This window comes from Hypanus sabinus, chromosome 16 (assembly GCF_030144855.1).
Source record: "Hypanus sabinus isolate sHypSab1 chromosome 16, sHypSab1.hap1, whole genome shotgun sequence".
NCBI classification, from domain to species: Eukaryota; Metazoa; Chordata; class Chondrichthyes; order Myliobatiformes; family Dasyatidae; genus Hypanus; species Hypanus sabinus.
In genome coordinates this window covers 2,382,609-2,395,302 of record NC_082721.1, presented here as the reverse complement: position 1 = coordinate 2,395,302, position 12,694 = coordinate 2,382,609, and the positions used below count along the sequence as shown (strand labels likewise).

The 12,694-nt window shown below is 40.5% G+C and overlaps 1 protein-coding gene across 7 annotated transcripts in view; it reads left to right on the top strand.

The window, feature by feature from the left end:
• The window catches only part of slc25a42 (solute carrier family 25 member 42), a 76,152-nt gene that overhangs the window by 23,714 nt on the left and 39,744 nt on the right, over nucleotides 1-12,694 (top strand). For all 7 annotated transcript variants that reach the window (XM_059990966.1, XM_059990967.1, XM_059990962.1 and 4 more), the window contains one exon: nucleotides 5,886-5,979. In XM_059990966.1, the coding sequence (XP_059846949.1) occupies nucleotides 5,929-5,979 (51 nt within the window). In that variant the 5' untranslated portion in view covers nucleotides 5,886-5,928. The remainder of the gene's footprint in view (nucleotides 1-5,885; nucleotides 5,980-12,694) is intronic.

Here is a 12,694-nt window from a genome sequence, read left to right as displayed (position 1 = left end):
CTTGCTTTGGAATTGGACTAGAATTTTAAGCAACAAAAAAAAATCTTCTGGAGAAACTCAGTAGGTCGAGCAACATCTGTGTGAGGAAATGAATTGTCAAGTTGAAACTCTGCATCAGGAATGAGGGAGATGGCCAGTACACAAAGGAGAAGAGGAGGGGGTGTCAGATGGTAGGTAAGTTGTGTGTGGAATGGAGGCAAATTTGTGTGATTTCTTGTTAGCACCCTGTGAAGCTTTCTTGAGGTTATTGAAATCACTGAGACTTTTCGGTGAGTTATCATGCACAGTCTTTCTGTCTTTGATTATTTTCCCTTTGTTTTGTCAAGCCTATTTCATGATAGAGGATGTTCCAGCTAATACCATATTCACTTGACGAATGGTCTCAGCCCAAAACGTCGACAGTGCTTCTCCCTATAGATGCTGCCTGACCTGCTGTGTTCCACCAGCACCTTCTGTGTGTTGCTTGAATTTCCAGCATCTGCAGATTTCCTCATGTTTGCTTTTTAAATTCACTACTGCGAAGCCTCTGCCAGTGATGCCTACACCGAAGACGTTTAAATCTTCTCTTTGACGGGAGTTCAGTGAAACCCTCTCTCGTTGCTCCCCATCTGTAATTTCTTTGGCCCTTCAATTTAGTCCTGACGAAGGGTCTTGGCCCGAAACGTCGAGAGTGCTTTTCCCTATAGATGCTGCCTGGCCTGCTGCATTCCACCAGCATTTGGCGTGTGTGTTACCATATTCACTTGGTTGCTATTTGACTCAATTCTTTCTTTAGACTCTTTTAAAACATGCACATCCTGTTTTCAGATTTCTTCTGGCACTGGCCTCCTCAGTATCGAAAACATTTTTAAAAGGCAATGTCTCAAAAAGGTGATATTCATCATTAAGGACCACACCCCCCCCATCACCCAGGACATGCCCTCTTCTGATTGCTACCATCAGGGAGGTGAGACAGAGACACACACCTGCTCTCTCGCTCGAACAGCTTCTTCCCCTCCATCATTAAATTACTGGATGGACAAGGAACATTGTACACTACATCAGTAATTTTTCTCTTTTTGCATTTTTTTGTACTGTAATTTAGTTCGCTGCTACAAAATAACAAATTTCATGACGCATGCCAGCGGTATTAAGGCTGATTCTAATATTCCTCCCTGTTGTCCTGGCCATTGTGTGTCATAGTGCTTTTGAGAATTCTTGCATTCTTCCACTGTTCTTGATTTGCTCCTTTACCCTCGGATTCCAAGGAATTCCTTCCCAAAAGCTCACTTCCCCTTCCTATAAAGATGTCCTTGTGAAGGTTTTTGGTCCAAAATGTCGACTGTTCATTCATTTCCATAGATGCTGCTTGGCTTGCCGTGTTTCTCCAGCATTTTGTGTATGTTGTTCTGGATTTCCAGCATCTCTTGTGTTGCTGATTAGTGCTTGGACACCTGCCCATAACTTGTTAATGAATCCATAAACACTACCATTTTGTATATATTATTGTAATTTATAGTCTATTTTATCTGTTACTTTATTGCTACCCCAAAACAATAAATTTCACAGCATATGTCAGTGTTAATAAATCTGCTGAATGCTTGTTGATGTCCCTTTGAAATACTTGAGGATATTTTACTACGTTGAAAGTGCTAAGTCAGATCTTGGTTGCTTTCCAAGAGGGGCTTTCATGGAAGGTTGGGTGCATTTATTTCATACATTATTATTGCACATTGGTAAATTACTGTGTATATTATTATTCTGTACTCTATTAGTTATTACAATTATATTATTGCTAAATGGTGTTTTTAAATGTTGCTACTGTAACAAAATAATTTCAGACTTGATCAATAAAGTATTTATATGACTGACATTATTGTAAAGGAACTTCTGCTGGGACTGCGCAGTTAAGTGTGGCCCACATCCTGAGTCAGACCCGTCATGCTGGTCTTTGCGCCTCTTGTACATCATGCTTAAGACTGGAAAGTCAGAATTTCTTCAGTCCTGTTAAGTGTAGGTCCCCCTTCCCTTCTCTATTCCCCACTCTAGCCTCATCTTTTCTCCTCATTTGCCTAGCACCTCCCTGTGGTGCCCCCCCTCCTCTTTCTCCCATGGTCCACTCTATCAGATTTTTTTTCTTCAGCCCTTTCTTTCCTATCACCTCCCAGCTTCTAACTCATCAATCCCCCTCCTCACCACCAGGCTTCACCTATCATCTTCTGAACTGTCCTCCTTGACCTCTGCCTACCTCCTGCCATCTTCCCCCTTCCTTTCCAGTCTTGATGAAGGGTCTCTGCCTGAAATGTAGACTATGTTCATTTTCATAGATGCTGCCTGATCTGTTGAGCTTCTCCAGCATTTTGCATATGCTGTGCTGGATTTCCAGCATTTGCAAAATCTCTTGGTGTTTATGGTCTGCTGCTAGGCTGTGTTGTGCTTTGGTGCATCTTGTACATCAGACCCAAGTGTGGTGGAATGTCAAAATTTCTTTGGTCCCGTTAAGTGTAAGTTGTGATGCTGTTCGCAAAGGGAGCGCTGTTCAGAACAACACTCCAGGGTGTTCATAAACTATTTTTGCCTTTAATTCAATCTGGTGTAAAGTGAAGACAGTTAATTAGTATTTAATTGAACCACTTAATTAGGTTGGGAATTAACATTATTGTAAATGCTAAGATGTGTTGTTTGGTAGATGCATGGCTCAGTATGGAACAGAACTACACAAACCAGTGAAAATCAAACATCAGCCTGTGATTTGTGTTTGCATTTTCTTATATGCTAGAGTGCCCGGGGTGGGGAGTAGATAGTGGGGATGAGCTCCAACTACTTATTAAATGCTCCCAATGGTGCATATCTCAGATAGCCTCCGACAATCAAGTCTAGTTCCTAGTCATCATGTGGGGCTTAGTTAATAAGCCTGGCTGAGCTCTTTTGACTGACAGAAGAAGGGGAAAAGGTGGGTTACTGACTCCTTAAAACCTGTCACTCTGGGCAGATGGGGCTCATCAGGCATGGTTCGCAGCTCATCTAAGAGAAGGAAACCTCTAATCTCAAACTTCAGCTGCCTTGTGGCTATACCCACTCATGAGACAGGCTTCAGGAATAATTCTCAAGGAAAAATCTGGAGCTGCAGTCCCTAGGCTACTCCTATGTTGAGATCAGCACTGACTGGCAACTCTTGTGATGCTGCTGGTGCCAAATTGTATTGATCTCTGCTGTTCCTCAGAATTTATCAGCTGTGTGGAAAGGGGCAGCCTGCTGCATGGTCAGCAGTTTCCTATCATACTGCTCCAGCTTGCGCATATGTGGACAACTAATGTGTAGATACCTAATGTCTATGGTCGACCCCGGCCAACAGAGGCCCACAAATTAGTGCTCTGAGTTATAGAGAGTTTAAAAACTTGCCAGCACTTTCAAACAGCTTTTTATTAATTTTGGAAATAGTGTGTAATGTGATGCCTTCTCTCAATACTGTGTGACTGTTCCCCATCACTGTCATTGCTTCTGTATGACTTCTACACTTCTGCCTGTAAATCTGAAGAACACCATTGCAATACCCATTAATCTTGTCCACTACTATGTGTTGTCATATTTTCCTTGATGTTCAAATCATCGAACCTTAAACAACACGAGACCTTCCTAGGACTGAGAACTTCATTGAGATCCTTCAGGGCAGATCTACAGTTCTGATTAAGGTTCTCATCCTGAAATGTTGAAATTATTTCTCTCCGTAGATGCTGCCTGATATCCTGAGATCTTCCTCCATTTCTCATGTGTTACTTCTGATTTCCAGCATTTGCAAAATCTCTTGTCAATATGTTTCTCTTGTTCAGAGCACTAATGGACTGTGGGGGAGTGGTGGAAATTGGGGATAGATTGGTGCCACAGGGATTCCATGGTTGAACAATTGATTTTGGCCCTGATCTAGTGCTACTTTCATTTTTCTATGTAAGTATCATGTGGTTATTAGAGAGTGAATTTTCATGCTGATAGTATGGGTCAAATCTGTACTGGGTTCCAGAGATAGAAGAGCAGTGTTTAAAGATCTTACATCAACAAGTCTTTCTGCCATTAATCACATCCACATGAATCTTCAAGTACCATCAAGGGAAGTTTAAGTAAGTACATAGATGGGAGGGGTATAGTCAGGTACAGGTCTGTGTGTCTAGGCAGAATAACAGTTTGGCACAGACTAGATGGACCAAAGGACCTATTACTGAGCAGTAGTACTTTATACTTCCTCTCCCCATTTTATATTAATACTATATACTGGTATGTGGTTTGTAGTCAGTGGCATCAAATTAGCTGTGAAGCTCATGGCCTCCTGAGGTTACAAAATGTACTCACAAAAGCCTGGCTCTGCCTGTAAACACTTTTTTTTTTGACAGTTCATAATTTTCAGGGAGGAATGGTTAACCCATTTGGTTTTAGATGAGATGGTGTTAGAAATTAACAGGTGACATTATGCAAGTATGGCAGCAGATGATGTGTGATTCAACATTAGTCATTCAGGAGTACGTAGCAACAGAGAACATGAACCTTGCATAGTTTACTTGACACTGATAGACATTGACATTATTGACTTCTGTCATGAGTTGGATTGTATCCAAGGATATTTGTTTGCTTTGAAAGGCATGAAATATTGCTGCATCAGATAAAGCAACAACACAAATGCTTAATCAATCGTAAGACATCTGAAAAGCAAGAATTGTAGTTGTAATTTGATAAAACTGAGCTCACCCACTTTGTCCGTTATTTGATTGACTTCACTGTATTTCATTTTCTCTTTTCAACTGGTATTTAAACTTTTCATAAAACAAAACATTACAGCATAGTATGGGCCATTCGGCTCTCAATGTGCTGACCTTTTAAGATCAATCTAACCCTTCCCTCTTTTCCTGGCTATATCCTTATTTCATTCCCTTTCCTATTGACATCCCAACTGATTTTTTTTCTCCCCCTCTTTACCTCTTCTGAAAGAGTTGTGGATGCATTATCAGCAGCACTGTTAACCCTTTCAGTATTTCATTCTTGTGGCTCAGTGATTAGTTTTGAAATTGTGTAATTATAAACTTGACTGGAGATTCCTGGCTCTGTCTGGTCTGATCACATAATACTAATGGCTCCAGGTTTCTAAAAGCTGAATGTTTTGAGTACTTTTATTTGAATCTCTCCATAATCTAGCCCCCCACCCCTTGTTATGGATGCAATGCATTGAACTGGAGAATGTGAACAGAAATTTTAAAATGGCTTCTTGATCATTCCATACTATTTTAAGTACTGATATTTGAAGAATGGTCTTGTCCCAAAATGTCATCATTTTATTCATTCCATAGATGCTGCCTGACCCAAGTTCCTCCAGCATTTTGTGTGTGTTGCTCTGGATTTCCAGCATCTGCAGAATCTCCTGTTTCCAAATTGATAGAACAGCATTTGAAGAATAGTTTAACCAAAAGCTGAATGTACCATACCAGTATTATTGTATTTGAACTCCACACTGCAGAAATGCTGTTCTGGACTTGACCAGAAGACCTTATGTTTAGTGCAACACTATTACAGTTGGAGTTTGGAGTTCAATCTCAGCATTTGTATAAGAGTTTGTATGTCCTCCGTGGTTTCCTCCAGATGCTGTGGTTTCACCCACAGTTCAAAGATGGACTGGTTATTGTAAATTGTCCCATGATTAAGCTAGGGTTAAATTGGGGGTTGCTGGCAGCATGTCTTGAATGGCCAATTCTGTGCTGTATCTCTAAATCAAGGGTTCCTAACATGCAGTCTATGGACCCTTCAGTTAATGGTAGGGGTCCATGGCTTAGGTTGGAAATCCCTGCTCTAAATAAATGAACAAAACCCGCTCTTTCCCATTCTCTTTCAATAAATCATTAACAGTTTAAAAACTTCCTTTTCAGGACTCCTGTGATCCACACTTCTGTATATGCGAGGGCAACTGTTATGGAGAATGTTGCAGAGAAACCTTTGGAAAGTGCGCCTAGTCAAGTAAAGGTAGGAATGGGTTTGATTTGGGACTCAAGTAGAGGTCACATTGATTACCTTATTGATCAAATCTTGGAGCCTGGAATGGAAATGCCTTGGGCACAGTAGAAAATGAAGTTTTTGCATTCAGTGGTGGTGTCTCAGATTACAGGCCCAGTAAAGGCAGATTTCAAAAATGTGCATGCAACAATGGCCTTGGGAATGTAAGGGTTAATATTAGAGGAGTGTTTCATTTCACTGGGCCTGTACTTGCCAGAGTTCAGAAGAATGGGGGGGTGGGGGGGGGGAGAGGAGGAGAACTCGATGAAAGGCCTAGATAAAGTGGAATGTAAATCTGGGCTGGGAAGTGGAGGATGGAGTTCAACCCAGATAAATGTGAAGTAGTTCATTTTGGTAGGTCAAGTATGATGGCAGAATATAGTATTAATGGTAAGACTCTTGACAGAGTGCAGGATCAGAGGGATCTTGGGGTCTGAGTCCATAGGATACTCAATGCTGCTGCGCAGGTTGACTCTGTCATTAAGAATGCATCCAGTGCATCGGCCTTCATCAACCATGGGATTGAGTTTAAGAGACGAGAGGTAATGTTACAGCTTTATAGGATCCTGGCCGGACCCCATTTGAAGTACTTTTCTCAGTTCTGGTCACCTCACTACCGGAAGGATGTGGAAACAATAGGGTACAGAAGAGAATTACAAGGATATTGCCTGGATTGGGGAGCATGCCCTACGAGAGTAGGTTGAGTGAACTTGACCTTTCGTCTTTGGAGTGGTAGAGGATGAGAGATGACCTGATAGAGGTGTGTAAGATGAGAGACATTGATGATGTGGATAGTAAGAGGCTTTTTCCCAGGGCTGAATAGCTAACATGAGAGCGCATGGTTTTAAGGTGCTTGGAAATAGATGCAGAAGAAATATCAGGGTTAAGTTTTCTACGCAAGAAGTGGTGAGTGCATGGAATAGGCTGCCAGCGATGGTGATGGAGGCAGATATGATGTGGTCTTTTAAGAGACTCTTGGATCGGTACATGGAGCTTAGAAAAATAAAGGGCTATGTGTAACCCTATGTTACTTCTAAAGTAACTATGTTTGGCACAGCATTGTGGGATGAAGCACTTGTATTGTGCTATAGGTTTTCTATGTTTCTAAAGTGGATGTGGAAAGGATAGACCAGGGATTTGCTAAATAGCCTGATGTCTTTTTACACTGAAAAATGTGCACAAACAACATTTGTTTCAGAGCGGTGCAGAAATACTACGTCTATGTTTTCCATTATCATCTTTCTTACACACGGCAGCAATATTTGTTTGCAGTTCAGCTTTGAGGGTTGAGTGGTTCCTTAACACCAATGGAGTAAAGGTGGACATTGTACTTTCTCGGTTTGCACATTTGCTGGGGAAGAAACACTGAGCTGTTGTGGTTGGGCGTGGAGCTAAGACAGGAACAATGATGAATGAATGGTCAAGTCCCTTTAAAAGCAGTATCAAATATTAACCTTGAAGCAACTGTTATTTTCCCTTTGGCTGATATATGACTCAAATTATGCATAACTGTGCTCCCTTTTAAACTCTACAAGTACCCTGTAAGTAGGGGCAACTGAAGGTAGATGAGCAAAAGTTATAAATGTATTTGGATAGATGGTCATTAATTTAAAAAAAATATATTTAGAGATGCAGCACAAAAGCAGGTCCTTCCTATTCAATGAACCTGCATTGCCCAATTGCACCTATGTGACCAATTAATCTCTAATCATCTTTTGGAATGTGGGAGGAAACAAGAGTACCTGGCAGAAACCCATGCGGTCACAGGGAGAACATACAAACTCCTTACAAACAGTGACGCAAATTGAATTCTGGTCACTGGTGCTGTATAGCATTGCTAGCCACTACCTACTCTGGTTATAAAATTCAGTATTACATTGAAGTTGCAGATTTTTGATTGTTCAATTTAGAACAAAACTTGTTATTGGATTGAGCAAGCTTGATCATGAAACTCAGAGTAGATTCCTTCTGTACCTTTCTTTGGAAATAGCGTGGTGTGAATGGAAATGTCAAGGGAATTTCCAGGAACTAATTGCAGTTTATTCATTCATTGTGCTATGTCATGTGACATAGGCAGTTAATGGTCTTTCCATAACCATGACTGTTTTTGGCAAATTTTTCTAACGAAGTTGTTTGCCGTTGCCTTCTGGGCAGTGTCTTTACAATATGGATGACCCCAGCTATTATTAATGCTCTTCAGAGATTATCTGCCTGGTATCAGTGGTCGCATAACCAGGGCTTGTGATGTGCAACAGTTGCTCATACAACCATTCACCAACTGCTCCTATTGCTCCACATGACCCTGATTGGTGGGTGGGCAGCTAAGTGAGTGCTATATTTGCCCAAGGGTGGCATGAAGGGGTGCCTTACACCTCCTTTGTTAAAGATGTATCTCCACTCCGTCACCCTTTGGGGTTACCACAGCTAAATAGACTGTGTTAACTAGCTGTACTTTATATTGAAAATTAAGCTACAAGCTTTGCTTGCTACATTTCCTGATGGTCTTAAAGTGTGTGTATATTTTCTATACAGTATGTACATTTGCTACTTTGTGTTAACATTTGGGAAACTTGAAACCACTCAAATTTAACTCGAGCACAAAAATAGCTGACAGTGGATTTGAGGAAACTCTGCTGACCTTTGTATAACAAAGTCATGCACACTTCCCAGCAGCTGTAGCTTCTATGTCAAAGGAGGCAGCAGGAAAAAATAATAATTTTTCTTCCATACTTGCCCTTGCCACCATCACACACCCTGCCCCATCTCCTATTAAATTTCACATTGTGGGAGCTCACTTTGCATGCAGGTTGGCTGCTGCCTTTCTTTGCATCAGTAATTAGATTTTAAATATACTTAATTCTGTAAAAGTACTTTGCAGATGTCGGTCAAGATGGCACCAGTGAATGACAATTCCTTAGGTGACATTTATCAGATAGCCAGTATCTTCAATTATTTCACTTTCTTTACATCTGCTTGTTCCTTTTGTCTTGATTGTGTTTTGGAAATTTCTGGAATCTATGGCATTTGGTTTGGAATTCAATTGAATGGTCTTAGCACTCGGTTTTCCCCGGAAAGGAATGTGAGTGTGAGCTGCCTTGTGAAGAAGACCAAAGACAGGGCACAGGGTCATAAATGGTTCCATTTTCAAGTATTGAGGACATTTGAATCATTGAGGCATATGTGGAGGAGGTCAGCAGCTGTTCTTCACGGAGACCATGGGGTCCATGGCAGTTGTTAGCCACGTCACTGGGATTTGGACCTAGTATAGTGGTTACTCTTCATTGAAGGAATAAGTTTGTGAGGCCGCTCTCAACTGCTGATAGGAGGTTGTTTTCTATATTCTATATTATGTGATTATTAGACTGTAGATTATATGGGTCTCCAATTTTCTGTGTTTTCTTTTTTGTCAGCAATTAGCAGGTGGGCAGTATGTTACTTTCTGTGCGAGAGAGAGTTTGGGGGTTCGATGCTATTGTCACTACTTTTGGCGCAAGGGTGGGGATTTGAAGATTGAGTTTTTTATTTTCTGGGCATAGGTGGGGTTGATGTTTTTCTGTATGATTTTTCTATATTTCATGGCTACCTGGAGAGAAAAGAAATACCAGAGTTGTACGTACAAACCCATTTCCAGAAAAGTTGGGGTATTTTCCAAAATGCAATAAAAACAAAAATCTGTGATATGTTAATTCACGTGAACCTTTATTTAACTGACAAAAGTACAAAGATTTTCAATAGTTACAAGATTTACAAAATACAATTAAGTTGGTCAGTAAAACTACTGAAAATCTTTTCTTTGTACTTTTGTCAGTTAAATAAAGGTTCACGTGAATTAACATATCACAGATTTTTGTTTTTATTGCATTTTGGAAAATATCCCAACTTTTCTGGAAATGGCGTTTGTATGTACTTTTGACAAAATGAACCTTTGAATTTCTGTGCTGTGAATGATGGCCCTCACCCTTGCACTGAACTGATTCCTCAACCTATGGATTCAATTTCAAAGACTTACAACTTATGTTCTCAATGTTACTTATTACTTATTATTTGTTCCTTTTTGTATTTGCCATACCAGACCGTGATGTAACCAGGTAACTTAACATCAGAGAAGAGTGATTGCACAAATACCCATTGGGCCAGGCACAATCTTGCTACTATCATCGTGTAGGTAGTACAAGGGCCTTAGATCCTACAACCATCAGGTTCTTGAACTGCTGTGGATAACTTCACGCACCTTGGCTCTGAACTGATTCTATAGACTCACTTTGCAAGACTCATGTTCTCAGTATTTTTTTTGCACAATTTGTCACCTTCTCCACATTGATGGTTTGTCAGTTTTTGTGTGTAGTTTTTCATTGATTCTATTGTGCTCACAGGAAAATGAATCTATTTGTGAAACCTTTGCAATTACCTGGTTTTCTGTATTAATTTCTCATAAAATGTGGCCTGATCTTCATCTAAGTCACAGTAATAGACTAACATAATGAGCCTAAACTAATAACACAAATAATTGTACTACTACTTGTCCATACTGAATACACAGTTTAAGCAATCGCAGTCTATGTTCTTAAAAAAAAAAAGTATATGAACCTCTGGGCTAATGCTTTCTACAAAAGCTATTTGAAGTCCATTTGTGACCCTCTCACTGTGGGTCACAGCAAACTTAGCTTGTTAGTTAACAGTCATATGACTCGGCAGTGAGAAAGCCACCTTCAATAAGCAACACTCGTCTAGGTTTGGTATGATTCATGTTTAACCAAACAAGAACACTGGATTGCCTGATGAGAGTGAAAATTGTGGTGAACGTTGTATAAATACTGCCCCATGCAAAATTATCATTAACCAGAAATGACAGATTGTACACCAATATACAATTACGGTAAAAGTATATTTACCAATATTTTGACTTTAGAGAAAGGGGGCCATTGCAGTTAAAGCAGTCTAAATATGTACATAAATGTTGGAGCTTGTTTCTGTAGTAATTGGGTGTATCGCTTTACTCATGGCGCCAAATTCCCTTGAAAAACATCACAAACAAACTGTATTGGCACATCCTCCTTAAAGCCATTCAGGTGCATAAAGAGTGTGTGTGTGTGTGTGTGTGTCTCTCTCTCTCTCTCTCTCTCTCTCTCAAGCTTTTTGGTGATTGCTCATCGTATGGCAAGTCTTGGGCATCTGAAACCTAGCGGAGCCCATTTTTACGAGGTTGTGTTGCTAGCTCAACACTCAACCCAGACACAGGTGGAGAGCGTACAAGGGAGCTGGCCAGATTCGAACTCAGGACCTCTTGCCCCGAAGTCCAGCGCTGATGCCTCTACACCACCAGCCAGCATAAAGTACACCTTGCAAAAAGGTTTCCCCTACTGATAGGATGCTCAGTCTTTCCTTGTGCTCTTCTCCGCACCTCCTCACAAAAGACTCCACACCAAACTACTGTCCTTTTTTTAAAAAAAAATCTGACACAGCCTAGCTCTATTGAATTTTACATAGCATCCCGCTGGGCAGAATGTTACAACACGTACCCAAAACAAACCTAACTGGCTGACACAACATACCTAAGTTGGGCAAATGGCTCCTTGTCTTTGGCTGAAGCCAAAACACCAGTCTGAGACTTCACTAAGGACAGCATTTAACTGCATTTGCAGAAAAACAATAAAACATGTTCTTAACCAAGGCATTACACAATCAATGAGATGAGATTGGAGGTGTGGGCTGTAGAGGTGCCCTGCCCTATATTAAAAAAGACTGTCAGGTTACTGACAGAGCCTGATCTTCTCAAGAAAGATCTGTTTATGTACATCTTGCCTCAATCAAAACAACTTACAGAGGACCTTAGAAAAAGAATTGTAGAGATGCATGAAGCTGGAAAAGACTACAGAAGTATTTTTAAAGACCCGATTGTTTATCATTCACAGTAAGAGAAATTGTCTACAAGTGAAGGAAATTCAATACTGTTGCTATGCTCCATGCCAAGATCGCACCAAGAGCACTAAGTACAGTACTGAAGGAGGTGAAAACGAACCCCAGGGAAACAGTAAAAGACTTGCAGAAATCTCTAGAACTTTTTAAAGTCTCCGTTCATGTGTCCAATATAAGAAAAGCACTGAACAAGAATGGCCTTCATGGAAAGACACCATGATGGAGACAAATGCTCTTCAAAAAAAAAACATTGCTGCATATCTCAAGTTTGCAAAAGACCACCTGGATGTTCCACAATGCTTCTGGAGCAATGTTCTGTGGACAACTGCGACAAAAGTTGAATTTTTTTTTTAGCAGAAATGCACACTGCTATGCTTGGAGAAAAAAGGGCACAGCACACTAAGACAAAAACCTCATGACAACTGTGAAGCATGGTGGAAGGAGCACCATGGTTTCAGGCTGTTTTGCTGCCTCGGGGCCAGGAGAGCTTACAATTTTTGAGGGAAAAATGATTCAAAATTGTATTAAGACATTTTACAGGGGAATGTCAGGGTAGCAGTCTGTTACCTGAAGCCTAATAGAAGTTGGATTATACAACAAGACAATGATCTGAAAGATTAGGGTTAATCAACAACAGAATGATTTTAAAAAGAAGAAAATTTGTTCTTTAGAATGGCCAAGACCAGAGACCAGATCTTAACCCATTTGAGATGCTGTGACATGACCTGAAGGGGGCTTTTCATGCAAGGTGTCTCTGAAATATTGAACT